The sequence below is a fragment of the Chiloscyllium plagiosum genome, unplaced genomic scaffold, assembly GCF_037043375.1.
Source record: "Chiloscyllium plagiosum isolate Xiang-an unplaced genomic scaffold, Cpla_swu_hap1 HiC_scaffold_42, whole genome shotgun sequence".
NCBI classification, from domain to species: Eukaryota; Metazoa; Chordata; class Chondrichthyes; order Orectolobiformes; family Hemiscylliidae; genus Chiloscyllium; species Chiloscyllium plagiosum.
The window spans coordinates 7,784,924-7,805,163 of record NW_028270180.1 but is presented as its reverse complement, the minus strand read 5'-3'; the positions used below and the strand labels follow the sequence as shown (position 1 = coordinate 7,805,163).

General features: G+C 40.1%; 1 protein-coding gene across 1 annotated transcript in view; it reads right to left on the bottom strand.

Annotated features, from left to right (window-relative positions):
* Nucleotides 1–20,240, bottom strand: part of etfa (electron transfer flavoprotein subunit alpha) — a 70,861-nt gene that overhangs the window by 18,272 nt on the left and 32,349 nt on the right. The window contains exons 8-9 of the mRNA XM_043680379.2: nt 18,342–18,410; nt 17,682–17,764 (exon numbers count right to left, since the gene is read on the bottom strand). Coding sequence (XP_043536314.1) covers nt 17,682–17,764; nt 18,342–18,410 — 152 coding nt within the window. The remainder of the gene's footprint in view (nt 1–17,681; nt 17,765–18,341; nt 18,411–20,240) is intronic.

Genomic DNA, 20,240 nt, shown 5'->3' with positions numbered 1-20,240 from the left:
TTTCAGTTATTAGGAGCCTAACTTGCTGAGGCACTAGATTCTAAAACCTTTCAAGAATTGATGGATTTAGTCAAGGGATATTATGACCCCAAGCCTCCCCTAATTGAGATGCTATTGGTTTTAGTCAGCAAATCGAGAACCTGGGGAATCTGTATGAGGATTTCTAACTAGGTTAAAACCACTGGTAAAGGTATGTCATTTGATTTAACCCTTAATGAGAGGCTGAGAGACCATTTGGTATGTAGGATTAATGATGTAACCATGCAAAAGCACCTACAAGCTTAAGCCCAACTGGAGTTCAAAAAGGCACTACAAACTGGCTTTATCATCATAAAATGTGACAAGTAGAGCATGAGAGTTGCAAGGTATTCTGATGTGCGTGGAAACCCTCTCCAATCTAACTGAGCTTGGAGAACACCACTTGAATAAAGGCAATTTCATAGCCTCATTCAGGACATAACCTGAACAGACACAGTCTAAGACAGCCCACAGCAAAACCTCAAAACAAAACAAAACCAAGCCTTGACCAAGTGATTTAAATTTTCTTCAGGATCTGGGGTGGCAAGCCATTGTAGTTGCTGTTGGAATGCAGACTTGTAACAGCAAAAGAGTCCCACTAGACCTAAACTGAGTAAAAGAATGCATAGGTCGGTATCCAGGAGAATGCGCACCCTGGAAGGTCGACCTATATCTGGTTTGGAAAAGTTACATTGCTAGCAACATCCAAATCAGAATTAATCAAAATAAACGTCCGGTTCACTGATCATCTTGTTCTAATGGAGGTTGATACTGACATGCCCGTTTCAATGATCACAAAACCAGTCTTTAATAAAGTAAGTTCGGTCTGGACTCCAATCTTAAAATTTGTGCAAGACCTCGGCTAGACTCAGAACCTAAACCAGGAAACCCTTATGGATTAAGGGAACAACTTTGGTTCCAGTCTCTCATGAGAAGCAACTAGTTCAGTTACCACTGATTGTAGTAATAGACTCAGGCCTAAGATTGATGGGGCGAAATGGGTTGAGAAAGATTCACCCAGATTGGCTCAACATTTTTTGATTAGAAAATGGCTGCCTGAGTGATCCTAATTAAAACACTGGAAGTTTTTCAGGAAGGTACCAAGGCCATCTTTCATGTAGACCAGGAAGCAATTCCACAATTCTGCAAAGCTTCCCCAGTGCCATTTGCCTTTTGGGCAAAAGTAGAAAAGCAGGAACCAGATGGCTGGAAAGTGAAGGAATCATCAAAGCAGTGCAGTTTGCAGAACTGATAGTGCCTGTTTATCTGACTGTGAAGTCTGACGGGTTGTTTTGCCTTTGTGGGGATTTATAAAAAGTACCCACGCCCTGCATAGAGGACTGATTTGCAAAGATGACTTTTGGGGGGGATCCTTCACGAAGCTGGACTTGAGCCACGTGCATACTTGCAATTGCGGTTAGATGGAGATTCCCACAAGTATGCTACATTTAATAGCCATAAGGGTTTATACCAATATACAAGGTTGCCATTTGGGATTTTGTCAACCTTCACCCAGAGAACATTTCACAAAGTCAACCCCAGGTGGCCATTGATCTAGATGGCGTGCTGATAACAGGGAAGACCAATAAAGAGCACTTGGAGAATTTGGACATAGACCTTAAACATTTTTCCCAGGTGGGCGTACATCTTAGAAGGGAAAAATGCATGTTCCTGGCACCCCAAGTGACCTACTTGGATTACAGAGTCGACAAGACCAGGTTACATTTGTTGGAAGGTAAAGTGAGGATGATCAAAGGTGACCAGGATCCCATGTCTGTACCTGAGCTTAGGTCTTTCCTTGGGCTAATGAATTATTATGGAAAGTTCATACATAACCTAGTCTCCATCCTGGCACCTTTGCATCAATTCCTAAAAAGGGGTCAGTCTTTGAAGTGGTCATGAAGCCAAGTCATAGCTTTCAGGGAAATGAAGAATCAGCTATTATCGTCACCCAAAGAGCTATGATATTGACTTGCGATGCCTCCCCCTATGGCATTGGCGTAGCATTAGCTCATTGGTGGTCAAATGGAGAGCAACGCCGAATAGCATATGCATCCAGGACTTAGCTAATGCAGAGCATAAATATGCCCAGATAGAGAACAAAGGTTTGGCAGTAATATTTAGAGTCAGGAAGCTTTACGGGTATAAATTTGTAATAATAATGGACCACAAACCCCTGCTAGGTCTATTCAGAGAAGACAAAGCAGTGCCGAATCTAGCAATGTGGTCTAATACCAGATGTATATAATTACAAGTTGGAAACCATCCAGGAGGTTCAAGAAGCGAATGCCTACCACTGGCAGATATACCACCAGTGGTGTCATCACTAGAAAAGTCTGTAATGGTTTTAAATTTTCTGGACACAATTCCAATCACAGCTGACTGGATATCAGACTTTGGACACAGAAAAATCTGGTCTTGGCAAAACTGAAACAGCTGGTGGTAACGGGGGAAACTAATGTGCCAGCACTACCAGAAATGAAACCTTTTTGGACCCGGAGAGACCAGATCAGAGGATGGCATACAATTATAGGAGCAAGAGTGATTGCCCCAAGCAAAGGTCACCGCTAGATAGTAGCTATACTCCACCAAGGTTTTCCAGGGGTTTCCAAAATTAAGGTGCTGGCGAGAATTTATATCTGGTGGACAGGATTGGTTGCAGATATAGTCGCATTGGTGGGGCAATGCCAGAGTGCCAATAAGTACAAAAATTACCGCCAGCAGCTTCCCCACAATCATGAGAACAGCTGGGTAAACTGTGGACTCAGTTACACCACGACTGTACAGGCCCATTCATGGGCTCAATGTCTTAGTCATTGTGGATGCCCACTCAAAGCAGCTGGACATTCATAAAGCTCATTTGTCAAAACAGGGATGATGACAGAAAAACTGCACACATCTTTTGCAATACACAGACTCAGTGAAGTGTTGGTCACAGAAAACAGGCTATTGTTTATCAGAAGGGAGTTTGAGCATTTCCTAAAGTCGATTGGTATTCAACAAATAAGGACGGTTCCGTACCATCCATCATCATCCAATGAGCTGGCAGAAAAAGCAGTCCAAACTTTGAAGGCAGACTTAAAGAAACAGCCTACAGCTTCAGTGGATACCAAACTGTCCCAGTTCCCATTTGATTACAGAAGCACTCCTCACACAACTACAGGCATAGCTCCAGCACAGTTTCTAACAGGGAGATGACTCCGCAGCTGGTTAAATTTGATTTTCCTGGACCTGGAGGGGGGAGAGTGAAACACTATCAGGAGCACCGATGCTGGATACAGACTCCACTTAGCAAGAGAGACTCTTTACTGTAAGGGACGAAGTTTGGTGTAGGAACCACGGGAATGCCCTGCATGGATAAGAGGTTAAAGTACCATTAGACTTAACAACTGATCCTTTCAAACAAGGAGAAGATAATTAAATAGCAAAGATAAATGGATTCTTTTGCAAAATACATATACTTCAATCTGTCCAAGCCACCATTTTAACATGAAAGTGAATACATTAACATCTAGTTTTGCTATATGGAGTGAGGTATTGAAGACATTGAGTGACACAAAATAAATCTGTAGATTGATTAGTTACCTTAAGTCTTACTGATTTTAATTGAAAATGGTCATTTAATATTCAATCAACTTTCTAATCAACAAGCGCTTTAGAATTCTGTTCCTTTCAAAACAAAACAACACCAACACAATTGGTGTAATACATTTTTAAATTTATCTGTCGCAAGAAGTTTTCCCTAATAGTTTATTAGCAACATGTGAAAGGCACAAAATAGGGAGGAAAAATTACATTATGTTATACTAATTAGATGTCTTTATACTAAGTTTCACTAATGAGCTTTCTAATATTGTTTGAACAAGTTTTTAAGACACATCTATACTCAGCTGGAGAGATAAAGAGAATCTAAGCCACACCACATCAGCACTTATTGCATCCCACTCTTAAGATGATTTTCTCTGGCTTTGATCAAGCAGGCCATGTAATTACCCTTAAGATGAGTGCTTAGGGTGTCTGCTGGAGTGAGAGGCCACGCACTGTTTCCTTCTGGCCTCCAGGGAGCAGCACATAAATTGCTCTCAGCTAAATGCACTTGCACATGAATATTTCAGTACGATTTAATGTTTCTGCATAAACCCCAAAGGAGCATAGCATCAATTTGTGAACAGAGCTCTCGTAGAGTTAAAAGCTAGACCAGATATTGCAATGTTAAAAAGTCTGTCAATCTGGTGGGAATTTATTTAAGGAAAAGCAGGAGGCTTGCTGGAGAAGTCCCAGCTGCATACAAACATAAAAGTTTTCAGCAGAGCAACTCCGAGCATGACTGAAGAATTGTTTTTAACAAAAACATAACTTGGAAAGCAAAATGATTTGCTAATCTTGACCAGCATCCTCAAAGCTACCTGCATTTGCCATCGATTCCACTTTCTTTATTCAGCTGTTCACAGACAGATACACACAAACAACCACACAAAGAGCTGGTGTACTAACAAAAGATAAAAGTGTTGCAAAAATTCTAATAAGCCTTGGTTTAGGTGTTAGAGCACAAGGATACTGACTAGTTGGATAGGCTGCAGTAAACATCTTAATTCAATCAGACATGATTCACACTTTGAAGATGCATGACAATATTTAAACTAGTGCACTATACCGCACACTGCCTACCATATGCCATCTGTTACTTCATACTATTTAAGTAGTCAATCCTTTTCTCAAATTGTGCTGCACAACTATAATGATCAATCAGGGACCTGGGGATCCCCACCAATAACCTCCCCACCTCATAATGGCATAATGATTATCCATGATACCCCTATGGCTCAATAACCAAGAAACATCATTTAGGCTCATCACGAAAGTACATTTTCTCCGCTCAATGGCTTTGCAGAGAATCCAATATTATAGAAACAGGTCATTCAGCTATTCTGGTAATCACATAAAGCTATAGTATAATTGCTAACTAATCATATCCCTATCAATCAATCTACAACAGACCCAGAGAGGGGGTATGGAGGAAAAAAAAGCCAGTGTTAGAGCATCTTGGAAAATATTGGTAGAGTCACTTGGTCAATGGACAGTTTCAATTCTCATTGTTATGGATCTTCAATATTAAACTGCCCCCTAACATTCAAACATGATTGTTTTTTTTGCATAATCAATGTAAACAGATGACATTCACTACTGTAAAAGTCCATGAGGTGCTCTCAGGGGAGGGCAGAAATTTATACTACATTGTGTCGCTGCTTTGGATATCAACATTAGAAATAAATAGAGTTAGTAAGTTTGTGAGAAGATTTGTAGCTTGGGTGCTCGTTGTTGTGGCTCTGTTCGCCGAGCTAGGAATTTGTGTTGCAGACATTTCGTCCCCTGTCTAGGTGACATCCTCAGTGCTTGGGAGCCTCCTGTGAAGCGCTTCTGTGATGTTTCCTCCGGCATTTAGTAAGTAAGTTAGTAAGAAAGTTTATGTAGCATCTTTCCTGACCTCAAGATGTTTCAAAGCACTTGACAGCCAATTAAGTATTGGCAAGATTGTATTTGCCAAATACAATCATTGCTGGAATGTAAGCAACTAAACACCAAGTTCCCATAAGCATCAATTAAATAAATAACCAGAGAATCTGCTAACCTTGATTGCTGAAGATAAATATTGTTCATGATAGCAGAGAGAACTCCACAATCACCTTCACAATAGAGCTATGGAATGTACCTTTGAGCATGGTATGTATAGGGCAGTGCACAATTGTAGAGCCTAGTCTCATTTTATTTTGCTGTACCTGAATTCAGCAGAAAGATTTGATTTAAATGACTGAAGATTAGTATAAAGAGCTAAAAATATAAAGGAAAAGAAGTCTCTTTCTACCTATAGCTCATACCTTCACATTATAGAGTTCAAATAGAATCTGGATGTCCCACACTCATGTCTGAGCTGCTTTCTTTTTTAAGTAGTTGAAAATCCACTTCTAGTATATGAATGTTTCCTTATTTCTTTGCAGCAGTCTGAGCGCCATCTCCTCTCTGACTCACTGGGCATGTCTCAATGTGTCAGCTGGTTGGAATCATACCTGCACTTGGAAGGTTGTTGCGGCTGTTGTAGTCAATCTTCTTAACTCCAGGACATCTCTGCAGGAGTGCAGGATAGTGTCCTAGGCCCAACCATGTTCAGTTCCTTTTTCAATGATCTTCCTTCCAAAATAGGGTCAGAAGTGAGATGTTCACCAATGATTGCAAAACGTTCCGCACCATTCTTGACTCCTCAGAAACTGAAACTGTCCATGTTCAAATGCAACAACCTCTACACAATATCCAGGCTGACAAGTAGCAAGTAACGTCACACCACACAGATATCAGACAATGATCATATCCAGTAAGAGACAATCTAACCACCACCACCCTTTATCATTCAGTGGTATTACCATTACTGAAACCCCTATCATCAATATCCTTGGGGGTTGCCACTGACCAGAAACTCAACCGGACTCGCAATACAAACAGTGGCTACAACAGCAGGTAGGAAGCTAGGAATACTGCAGCAAGTAACTTACCTCCTGACTCCCCCAAAGCCTGTCCACAAGGCACAAATCAGGGTGGGTGCAGCTCCAACAACAGCAGCAGCTCAACACTATCCAAGACAAAGCAGCCTGCTTGATTAGCACCACATCCCATCAACCACTCCCTCCACCACCGAAGCTCAGTAGCAGCACTGTACCATCTACAAGACGTACTGCAGAAATTCACCAAAAATCCTTAGACTGCATCTTCCAAACCCTCGACCACTTCCATCTAGAAGGACAAGGGCAGCACAAAGGAACACCATAACCTGCAAGGTCCCCTCCAAGTCACTAACCATCCTGACCTGGAAACATATCACTGTTCCTTTATTGTCACTGTATCAAAGTTCTGGAATTCCCTCTTTCAGGGCATTTTGGGTCAACTTACAGCATATGGACTGCAGGGATGCAAAAAGGCAGCTCACCACCACCTTCTGAAGGGCAGCTAGGAACGGCAATAAATGCTGGCCAGCCAGCAACACTCACTTCAAATGAGTGAATAAAAAAAACCTCCAAGGTACAGAAAGATCTGGGTGTTCTGGTGTATAACTCATGAAATGTCCATATGCAGATGCAGAATTTATTTGTAAGTGAAATGCTGTACAGAGTATTGGTAAAGACACATCAGGAGTACCACATACAGTATCCTTATTTTTAAAAAAACAATGCAGTGCTTTAGAGGAATTTCAGAGAACGTTTAATCGACTGATACTGGAGATGAAAGGGGAAAGGATAAACAAACTGTATCCATGTCCATTCAAGTTCACAAGAATGAGAGGTGATCTTATTGAGACACACAAGGTTCTAGGTGGACTTGACAGTGTGGGTACTGAAAGGATATTTTTGGTGATAGAAGAGACATGAACTAGTTGACAGTTTAAATATCAGGTGTCACTCATTTAAAACTGAGATGAGGAAGAAATTTTCTCTCAGTTGTTTTTGGAATTGCAAGTTGTGTCATTGAATATATTTAATGAAAAAACTGATTCCCTTGTTGGTCAAGAATCGATGATTCTTGGGGGGAGATGGAACATGGAGTTGAGGCCACAAGCAGATTAAACATGATCTTGTTGAATGGCAGAGCAGGCAAAAGGGTCCAAATGGCCAATGTGACTAGACATTTGAATTACCTGGTTGGCTCAGAACATACACTCAGGTTTTGCTAACCTTTCTGTTTTCTCTGGACTCTCTTCTCAGCTAACGAAGCTTTTTTATTCCCACCGGTCCCTTTCAATGTACTTCTAAACAGTCAGCTTCTAATGGTCATAGCTGTCAGCATCAATGTCCACCCATCTTCATACCTCACTTACAGGTGCCCTTGAAGTGAAGGCAGGAACACCCTAATGTTATGATGAGCAGCTAGTTCATCATGCAGAAAGATTTCATGTAAAAGACCATCATCCATCTGAAGAGCCAACGTAGATATTGTTGGCCTAATACTGAGTGTATGTTCATTAAACAAATTAGCATGCTCCACAATATGTACAAAGCAGCAAAGCTCAAGTAGACTCTTCCCCCCCCCCCCACCTCAGGTTTTCTTTCCCATGCCATAACATCCAAGGCAGGAGAGTCATGCCCTTTGGTTCACACTCATTTGTGTTGATGCTGAAGTGTTCTGACTTGAGGAACATACTGCTAGCAAAGTTAACTGCCTCACAGAACTAGTCTTTTATCTCTGCAGTGAAACACAGTGATGATTCATAGATAATTACATTAACTGGCCTTGTTTGAGTCAAGAGGTGGATGAAGAGAACACTTTCTTAACCATTAGTGGGAGACCCTATCGAGGGTACCAATTCCTGACAGCAAAAGTGACATTTTGTTCAAACATTTCCTATGAACTCTTCCCTGCCAGAATTATTTTTGTTACTTTGTTCATAGGATGTGGGTATCACCAGCAAGACCATCATTTATTGCCCATCCCCAATTGCCCTGGAGATGAGGCTGAGTTGCCATTTTGAACTGCTGCTGTCATTAGGGTATCAAATCACAAGTTAAGAGGGAATTCCAGGGTTCCGACCCAGCCAAAAGTGAAAGAATGATGATACAGTTCCAAGTTAGGACGGTGTGTGGACTTGGAAGGACATCAGTTTGCTTTTGGGCTCCATACAGAACTTCTGTCAGGGTTCATCATCTTAGCCTTCTATTCTCCTGAGGTATTCAAAAGACAGTGGAGCTATTCACCCAAATCTGGGAGTTTGATCAATGGGTCTATCCCCCTGCTGGTGGGCCATACAGTGTACAATTTGTAGAAATGATTGAGATCTCACTTCAAACTAGAGAGAGAGAGAGAGAGAGAAAAAGAGAGAGAGAAAAAGAGAGAGAGAGAGAAAAAGAGAGAGAGAGAGAAAAAGAGAGAGAGAGAGAGGTGGGGCAGGCGGGGGGCATTCCCTTTCAGTTTGGAGTCAATTTTCCTTCATTAATCTCTTCACCTGAGCAGCAAACAGTGAAAATATCCTGAGCACTGTAAAACTTCCTTCGAGTGAATGAATCATGGATTTGGGAAGCCAAACAATTCACTAAATGGCACATTTCCAAAATAGAAATGCATATATTTCAGTGTTCCCTGTCCCTCAGGAATGTGACACATCACATTAATTCAATACTACGCAGGGTTCAATTCCAGTACATATTTAAGGGGAAGCAAGGTAGTTATGCAAGGGAGAAAGGAGTAGAAGGAATGAGATTACCTGAAGTAGGGCAGGAGAAACCTTGTGAAGCATAAACTGCACCGTTAGATCAAAGGGCATGTGTATCAGTTGCAATTTCTATTTTCAAGACTTACAAAAAAAAAGTTCAGTGGTGAGGTTTGGTCATACACTGGAACTTGAACAGTCCTTACATAAATGTTCTTGAAATTGGAGTTTCACAGCTCGTCTCTCAAATATTTCCAAATGGAAAAAGAACCCCATATTTATGCACCCATTCATAGCTAACACGCATGAGAACAAGATTCAAAGATAATGTAAATCAGATGCTGTTGATCAAAGGTCAATAGCTCCAATGTAACTAAAGTTAAAGTTTCTGTAATACGATCATAAAACATAGGAGGAGAGTTAAGCTATTCAGCCCATAACTCTTGATCCTATTAGGATTCAAGAACCCATCTATCTCTGTCTTAACTACACTCAATGACTTGGCCTACACAGCCCTCTGCAGGAATGGTTTCCACAGACTAACCATCCTCTAGCTGAAGAAATTCCTCATCTTAGTTCCCGTCAACATGAGGCAATGCCCTCAGATCCTAATCTCTCCTGCTGGTGGAAACATTTTCTCCACATCCACTCTATCCAGGCCTCTCAGTGTTCTTTAAGTTTTAATGAGATCGGTCCTCCTCCTTTTAAATTCCATCAAGTACAGACCCAAAGTCCTCAATTGCTCCTCATATGACAAGCCCTTCATCCCTGGGATCATTCTTGTCAATCTCCTCTGGACCCCTTCCAACGCCAGCACATCAATCCTTAGATATGGGGCCAAAACTGCTCACAATGTTCCAAATATAGTCTGGCCAGAGCCTTACATAGCCTCAGCACATTTCTGCTCTTGCATTCTAACCTTCTGGAAATGAATGTTAACATTGTATTTGCCTTCCTAACTGCCAAATGAACCTGCTTATTAACCTTAAGGAATTCTGAACTAAGATTCCCAAGTCTCTTTCTGCTACACATTTCTGAAGCGTTTTCCCATTTAGAAAATAGTCTATACCTCTATTCTTTACCAAAGTGCATAACCTCACACTTTCCACACATTATATTTCATATGCCATTTCTTTGCCCATTCTCCTAGTCTGTCTAAGGCTTTCTGCAGCCTCCCCACTTCCCCAACATTACTCGCCCCTCTACCTGCCTTTGGAAGGTCTGCAAACCTAGGAATAATGCTCTCAGTTGCTTCGCCCACATTTTTAATGTATAACCTGAATAGTTGTGATCCCAACATGGACCCCTGCAGAACTCAACTTGTTACCAGCTGCCATTTTGAAAAAGACACACTTATCCCTACTCTGTCTCCTGCTAGTCAGCCAATCCTCTGTCCATGCCAGTACCTTGCCCCTAACACCATGGGCTCTTGTCTTATTTGACATCCTTTTGTGCAGCACTTTGTCAAAGACCTTCTGGAAATCGAAACAGATCACATCCACTGGCTCTCCTTTGTCTAACTTGCTTGTTACCTCCTCGAAGAATTCTAACAGATTTGTCAGGCATGGCCTCCCTTGACAAAGCCATGCTGGTTCAGCCTTATTTTACCTTGCATTTTCAAGTACTCTGCAATCTCAATCTTAACAATGGACTCTAAAATATTACGAACAACTGTGGTCAGGATAACCGGCCTATAGTTTCCTGTCTTCTGTCTCCCTCCCTTCTTAAACAGAAACCTTTTATGAGCCATTTATAGTCATCTGGGACCTTCCTTGACGACAGTGATTCCTGACAGATCAGAACCAATGCCTCTACAATCTCCTCAGCTATCGCCCTCACAACAGTAGTGTGTAGTATATCTGTTCTGGATGATTTACGCACTTTCAGACCTTTCAGCTTCCCCGGCATCTTCTCCTTAGTGATGGCCATCACACTCACCTCTGCCTCCTGACTCTCTTGAAATCGCTGGTGTCTTCCACCATGGAAACGGATGCAAAGTACCTATTCAGTTTTTCTGCCATTTCTTTGTTTCTTTTTACTACTTCTCCAACCTTATGTTCCCACGATCCAAAGTCCACTCTTGCAATCTTCTTTTATAATTCTAGCCAGCTTATTCATATTTCATCTTCTCCCCCTCATTTTTTTTATTGTCCTCTGCAGGTTTTTAAACGCTTCCCAATCCTCTGACTCCTCACTAACCTTCACCACATTGTGTGCTTTTCCTTTTGCTTTTATGCTGTCCCTGACTTCTCTTGTCAGCCACGGTTGCCTCATCCTCCCCTTAGTATCCTCCTTCGTCCGTGAGATGAATGTCTGCTGTGCCTCCTGAATTAGTCTTAGAAATTCCTGCCATTGCTGCTCTACCATCTTTCCTGCTAGGCTCCCCTTCCAATTTCCTCTGGCCAGCTTCTCCCTCATGTGTTTGTAGTTACCTTTACTCAGTTGTAATACCACTGCATCTGATTCTAGCTTCTTCCTCTTAAACTGCAAGGTGAATTCGATCATATTATTGTCATTGCCCTCTGGGGGTTTTTCACCTTAACTTCCCAATCAAGTCTGCTCATTACATATCTCTAAATCCAGAAGTGTCTGTTCCCCTAGTGAACTCTACCACAAGCTGCTCCAAAAGAAAATCTCGTAGACATTCCACCTACTCCTTTTCTTGAATTCCACTACCATGCTGATCTTCCCAGTTCACCTTGATTATTGCAACAGTGTCTTTTTACATGCCTTTTCTATTTCCGGATTTATTTTCTTCCCCACATGCTGACTTCTGCTAGGAGGCTTCTACACAACTCCCATCAGGGTCTTGCTTTTGCTGTTCCTCAACTCTACCAACATAGATTCCATGCCTTCTGACTCTATACTGAGTTAATTTCATTTCTTACTAATGAGGCAACCCTGTCCCTTCTGCCCTTCCTTTAGATAGGACATGTGCCCTTGAATGTTTAGTTCCCACCCCTGATCCTCTTGCAGACATATCTCTAATATCCACAACACTGCACCTGCTGTGTGTTGATACCCACATCATCATTCCTGACAATTTCAATACACACGACAAGCTCACATACCTTGTTTCGTGTACTGCCTGCATTTAAGTACAATGCTCTTAGTCCTACGTTTACTAACCCCCTTCTTGTAGTTGTCCCTTCATCTGCTAAACCTGAAGTTAGTTATAGCCATTTACATATTCTCTGTATTTTGACATGTTCTGTGAGCTTTAATAACCTCTACCAAGCCCTCCCCCATTTTAACATTTTCAATCATTTTGCATGCAACCGAACTCTTCCACCAAGTCAGCCCCATCTATAGCCCTAGTTATGCAATCAGCCAGGGCTTGGTCCCAGTATGAGCGTTCCATCGGAACAGCTCCCTCCTTCCCCAGTAATGGTGTCAATGCCCTTGAATTTGAAACCATTTTCTCACATCAATCTTTGAGCCTCACTTCTTTAATCTTGTTGTCTCTATGCCAAGTTGCTCATGACTCAGGTAGTAATCCAGTGATTATTACCTTTTTAGCTCTGCTTTTAAATTTAGCCCCCAGCTTCTCATATTCTCTCAGCAGAACCTCCTTCCTCTTTCTGCATATATCATTGGCACCTATGTGGACAACGACAACTGGATCATTCCCCTCCCACTCCAGGTTCCTCTACAGCCCAGATGAGAGATCCTGAATCCTTGCACCAGGCAAGCAACACAGCATTGAGACTTGCGATCCTGGCCATAGAGAAGAGTGTCTATTCCCTGACTATATTATCCCCAGTTTGAAATACATTTCTCTTTTCTGACCCCTTTTGAATGGCTCCTTATACCAGTGCTACAGTCAATTTGCTCATTCCCCCTACAGGCCCCACTCTCATTCACACAGGCAGCAAGAATCTCAAACCTGTTAAGTCAAGCTCCAGAACAGAGAGCCCTTCAGCACTACTGCCTGGATCCCTCTAACTGCCTCACTGGTAGGCACAGCCTCTGCTCCCTGATCAAAGGGTGTGACTACCACCTGAAACATGTGTCCAAGAAACTTTTCCCCCTCCCTGAGGTGTCACAGTGTTCGAAGCTCAGACTCCAGCTCATAAACTCTGAGCTGGAGTTCCTCAGGCAACAATACTTGCTACAGATGTGATCACTATGAACTACAACGGGGACCACCAGCTCCCATATCATGTAGTTACAACACGTCGCCTGGCTTGGCATGTCTTTTAATTCTTGGTTCTTTGTTTGATTTTTAAAATTTCACACTTGCCTTTTCGTTTGTAGCCTGTAAATATTTCCTCTATTTACTTTCAATCTGAAAGTAACATAGAATACAGTCAAACTAGTAGCTAGCAGCAACCAGTGAACTTCCCGTTTTACCTGTGATGCCACTCTTTTGTGTTGGGCCGCTGATCGTGGACTTCAATTTATCCTATTTTTAAAAACCTTTCAAATTATTAACCAAAAAAAAAGCAGCAAAAAACACTTCTTCCCCTGTGCAACAAATTCTTACATTGCCTCCAAATTCCCCGAACTATATTTGTCACCCAGGATGTTATCGCTTTCTTGACCATGCGAAGCTTACTGATTTTATTTTACAGATAAAGTAAAATTGCTTTTTTCTTTTGAATATTTCTTCGAAAGCCATGTGACTGAAGATGTTTTAATAAAATAAACTAGCAACCCAATCAATGAAGAAAAACAACTCATGAACTACACTCAGAATTAGACCAGATTCCTTGGAAACAGGCCCAACAAGTCCACACAGACCCTCCAAAGAGCAACCCACCCAGACCCATCTCCCTCTGACTAATGCACCTAACACTGTGGGCAATTTAGCATGGCCAATTCACCTAATCTGCACATCTTTGGATTGTGGGAAGAAACCAGAGCACCTGGAGGAAACCCACGCAGACACAGGGAGAATCTGCAAACTCCACACAGACAGTCACCTGAGGCGGGAATCAAACCCCAGCACCTACAGTTGTGAGGCAGCAGTGCTAACCGCTGAGCTACCACGCCAACTGAAGTCTGCCACTCAGAAGAGGTTCTACCTTAGGTTTCTAGTTAACCCTGTGTCATGTACCTTGCGAGGAATAGAGGGGAAAAAAGGATCAGCAGAACCATATTCAAATTATACACAAAAACTACATCCGCAGAGAGCAACATAATAGCACTTATGCCATGCTTTGTGGGGCACTTCTGTGTTTAGAGGCTGTTTCTATTCTCAAGGCACATTATTTATGTGCACTTATGGGTCTCACTAACCATTGAGAGCTTTAGCTGAGCCACAGAGAACATGTACAGGTCTCCTTCGTCAAACTTTGTAATGTCCAACATTCTTTAATGGAAGCTTAAATGAAAATTTCAAAAAAGACTGGGCCAGATGAATGCTAAACAATTAACCCTTTGAATGTATGTACTATTTTGCATTCAACCTTCCTTTTACATCAAATGCAAATTGTTGCCATTAGCAAGGTTAGCAAATAAAAGTACATTTAGCCTATTAATGCAAATGTTACAAAGTATCACATGACCACACAATGAAAAAGTCATAGGCTTTCTACTACAGAATTCAATCTTTCATAGTGCATTGGTTTTCCATCTCCCAGCTTATACCACCGTCATCAAATGACAGAATGTTTTTGGTGCAGGAGGCCATTTGGTCTCTTATGTCTGCACTGGCTCTTGGAAATTTGTGCTGTATCTCACAAAGAAATCTTAAAACCTTGCAGTTCAGTAATCAAAATCTAATGTAAAATTTAATTATTTGATTCTGAGCTCAATTGCAAAATAAAGGCTTTGGTACACTTTCCTAGGCAACAACAAAATCATATATGCAGCTTTTTTCAAAGAAAAACATTATTTCAACAAAATGTAGGTAAATTGAACCTGAAGTTCAAGTTAACAATGGACTCATATTGACTCACAAAACTATAGTTTTCTTCTTAAGTAATTATTTTGTTTTTATTCAATAACAGAAGTATGGTTTTAGCTGTACAATATGCTCTATACCACTGTTAATGAGAAAAAAAATCTGCTGCAGCAAATGGCATTCATTGTAGCAAAAATCTGATCACACTGCTGACCTAATTAGCAATCCAAGGTCAAATATTCAGGTATATGTAATTTTCAAAAAATTAGACACTTCTAATTAAAATTGCAATCAACAATGCACACAATATTCATTCAGCAAACCACTTGGAAAAAGGTCAAGTTTGGAAATATATATTAGTACAGAAGTGTAAAGCTGCTGCTACATGGTTATGCTGAGACAATATTAGCAATTTCACAAAAACAACAAGAGAGGATTCCAAAATGATGCACCCAACCTCAAAGCCAAGGTGTTAAGTTTTCAAGGAATCTTCAATTAAAACAAGGAGCCTCATGACCCCGAATAATGCATTAATGGAATCCTTGCATTCTTAACATGTTTTCTGAAACATACTTGAAAGTAGTATTTTATCATCCATCTATAGGGAATACATACAGACAACTTTGATGTGCATTAAACTCTTTTCCAGTGTATACATTTATCATTAAATTAGCAAATGACAGCTGATTCCAAACAACTAATTAGCTTTATATCCCAAGGCAAATGCTTACCTTGAATACACAGAAATTTGTTTAGCTCATTCTTTTAAATCATTTATGTATAATTATGTTTGCTGGTCACAATTGAATTTATAATTTAACGCTAAGGTGAAATACAGATTAAAATACCAGTAAGTGTTGCAAAGCTACATGTTGATATAAGTCAGACTTTATAATTCAGACCCCAGACTGACAGGTGGCTTTATTAATCATATTTTGTTTTGGTTTGGTTTTAACAAAATAGTCTCTCACTGAAACATAAGCACACAATGCTGTAGATTGTTTCAATAATACAACAGAAGTTAATTAACAAAATGAAGATAACATAGAATAAACTGAACTATTACTAATAACATAAATTCAAAAGATTTTAAGCACACGGGAAAAACAAAATCCCATCAATCCTAAAATATTCCTTCAGAAATTGAAACAACAGCTTTTGTACAGTACCCAAAGCCACCACTCATACTTAAACTAGAGTCCCTGACTCCAAAACCTCAAGAGGTTTAAGTCACTTGCGACTTTAATTTCTAGTCTGAAACTGCTGACAGCTTTTCCCTGGAGTTATTATTAACCTGAGCTTAAACGTACTCAGTTTTAAATAACCTCTTCAGGGTTTATACCAACACCCCTGATCTCGGAGCAACAATTACTCTTTACACTCAAATAATCTGATTTGCTAGATAACTTTCCATTCTCAAAAGCACTGGCTTATCAAGATATCTTCATCCAAGGCTTAGTAGAACTGCTCAACACTCAATGTAATATTAAAAAACAAATTCTGCTATGGGTGATTCCTTTAAACTTAGAAAATACAACCAGAAATCCCAAACAACTTTGACCCTCCATTATTTACCTAGTTGGTTCATAAAACAAAACAACATAAACAAAAATCCATTTGTGGTGCATAAAAGCCCATTAATTATAAATTTAAGCCCAAAGAACAGTTTTAAATCACCACAGCTATGGAAATGCTTACAAGCAATGTTCCCTCTAAGCTGCATATGTGCAGCCCCTCTAATATTCCGTGCACAGCAACCAATGACAGCACGCCAATCGCAGCATTGACTTCTGATTCTGGAAGTCGCTACTACGCACGGCCCTTAGAGACCTGCACAGTCAGAAAGAGAATTACAGGGAATGTTGCTGACAAGCTATTAACTAACTTGAGACCTACAGAAAATCAACAAGTTACTAATTCAAAACCCTAGTTTACAATATATGATATTAAAATATCCACAAATCACTTTCTCTAATGTTAATACATTAAATAAAGTAGAGACAGGAAAATCTGAATATCTATTTATTAACTTAGTAATGGCTAGAAATTATTAAATCAACCAATCTTATTTATAGTATGGTTTAAGATAATTTTACACAGCTTGCATAGACCCTTGGAGAACAATGTCTGAACAAAGCTTATTTTACCCAATACTGTTGCTAAGTTTAAGTCTTGCCAGAGGTCCAAGGGCCAAGAGTCCCACTGGCAAAGTTGGAATATTTGCCAGTTAAATATTTAATTGGAAACTGAATCGCTCAAGAATCAGTGCGGTTTCTGACACAAGTCAACACACCATTGTTTATTGCATCCTTTGTATCTAATGTTAAAAAGACAGGTTGCTCCCTTTTCCAATATAAATAAAGCTTTAAAATAAACTCAATAACCTGTACAGTTTCAGTCACCTCAAACTGATAAATGAAGGAAAATTTGAGCATCCATTATCACAGGTATGAATCAATGGCGCAGACTCAATGGGCCGAAGGGCCTTTTTCTGTGATCTGTGAGTCTGTGTTATAATTCTTACAGTTCAGTTTACTCTTACAGTCAATACCTTCTCCTATGTTATAAATCTATACTTATGCTCTGAACAATCAAAACAGTTTAACAGGTCCCAACTACTATACTTACAGGTGCAACAATCTTTCCAGTCTGTCCAACCTGCAAATCGTTGGGTACAAATCCAGCATCTACTGCAGCTCGAGAAGCACCAACTGCACAAAGTGAAAAATATGAACTAAGTGTTTCATTTCAGGCCTTAAAATCTGGTGAGTGGATGATAAAAATACTCTCAAAAAATTACATCAACTCACAAATATATTTGAATAAGAAATCAAGATTCAAAATTATAGTGGTGTCAAAACAAATTAATCTATCCACAAAACTCAGGAGGAAAAGAGAAAAGCGTCATGCTGCAGTAAATGTCAGTCCAGTAGCATGAGCCACCACAAGCCTCCGGATTCTTGTGCCATTTTGTAGGCTAAGTAGCCATTTTGGTACTGATGTAAAAGCACATAATGATTCACCTGTCTCAACCATTGAATGATGCAACTTAGAGCTGCTACAGGGAGCAATTTACCTGTTTTCCTTGTCTTCGCTAATGCAAGTCAATAATTATGACAAATTATTGGACCACCCAATTATACTTATTTCAACTGTGAAAAGCTACAAACTAACAAGACACACCTTAAGCCAATAATTTTATGTTGCAAAATCAGCAACTACTATTAATGAGAAATTAAGTTTATCTAACAAAAGGAGAACAAAAAATTAATCAAACAAAACACCCACCTGCAGCATGCAATTTATCTGCGAGGTCATACAACAACTTGAAGTTTTCTCCGCTTCTTAATCCACGGCCTAATAAACATTATAAGAATGATGTCAGCTATTTAAAGTGAATATAAACAGTCTATAAAGAGCTGCTATTCGGCTTTAATTATCAGTGGTCGATCAGTACCTGGCTATCTTGAACACCTGGGAGAAAATGAGGACCTCGGATGTTGGAGAGTCAAAGTCAAAAAGTGTGGTGCAGGTAAAGCACAATAGGTCAGGCTGCATCCGAGGAGCAGGAAAGTTTTAGGCATAAGCCCTTCATCAGGAATGTCGACTTGCTTGCCCCTCAGATGCTGCCTGATCTGCTGTGCATTTCTAGCACCACACTTCTTGACTCTGTCTTCAATATCTGGCTATCCTAAATGTCCTAAAGCTGAATCACATAGTGTGGGACTGGAGCCACACACAGATGATACTGGGAATGAGGAGGCAATTATTCTCTTTGAAGAAGGCTATTGAAAAGATTTGGGAATTTACAACAATCCAGCAAATTTCATATTCATTTTTTTTCTTACGCTAGGCCACAAATAACTAGAGCTATTAAGTTCAATTTCACAACTTGCCATAGAGGTACTTGCCCAAAACCATTAAGGTGCCATTTCTTACCACTGTGAAACTGAATTCAATTCATCAGTTAGCCAATGGATTAGTGTCAGAAATGATGACCTTGAAAATTATCTAAATGTCTAAAAAAAAATTTGGTTTGCAAGAACTTTCAGTGAAAGGACAAAAATAGGCAATGCAAGAAATACTTAGCAAGCTCGCAACGAAATAAAGGTCATTAACCTGAAATGCTAACTCCATTTCTCTCCATAGATGGTGTGCAAACTGCTAAGTATTTCCAGCACTGCTTTTATTTCGGATTTCCAACACCTAGAACATTTTGCTTTCAGGCAAAGGAAGCTGTCACACTTGCCTGAACAGCCCTGACATAATTCTGGTTCCACACTATTTTGTTGGCATTAATGTTCCCTGAAGCAGTCTAGCAGGCTATGTAATTGTTAAAGAAATTTGGGATGAATAGTAAACTTATCCACAACAAATAAAACACACTATTATAGTGATGGAAACAAAAAAAAACTCAAGATATATTTAACCTCAAAGACGTTTCACACCAAGTTCATACTAGCCCAACTACCCTTTTTTTAATTCACTTGTGGAACATGGACCTTGCTGGTTGAGCCAGCATTTATTGGCTGTCCTTAGTTACCCTTCAGTAGGTGGTAATGAGTTGATATTAAAAGAGAAATTACTGGAAATACTCAGAGTAAGGGTGAGAAAGAAGGTTCATCAACCTGAAACATCACCATTGATTTTCCCTCCATGGATGCTGTCTGACATGCTGAATGTTTCCAGCATTTTCAGCTTTTATTTCATTCAACCAGCATGTGAAGCATTGTATTTGCACTAATTATCTACCTATTTTACAGAGAAGTGAATGAAAGAGCAAGAATGGGCGCAGGCTATATCTAAATGTTCTTTGCCATTATTCATTTATTTGAATATAATTATTTATCTGATAACACAACCTTGAACTCTGCAATTAGAGCCCTTAGCTGAGCACACCAAAGGCTCTCACGTAATTCTCTTCCCACAACTACAGAGATGGGTAATGGGGAGGTGAAAATCTATAACGACACAAGAGAGCTGCTCTCAGGAGAACACCTCTAGATCCTTCAAATTTATAAATTGTGTAAGATTTCTGTTGGTATTTCACAATTAGTAATACAATCCAATATTGGCTCTTATGACTTTGTTACAAGAAACTCTGAATTTATTAAAGGTATAACTTGCTCTCACTATTCCCTATTTGGGTAATAAATGCGTGGGAAATCATGTCTCACAAACTTGATT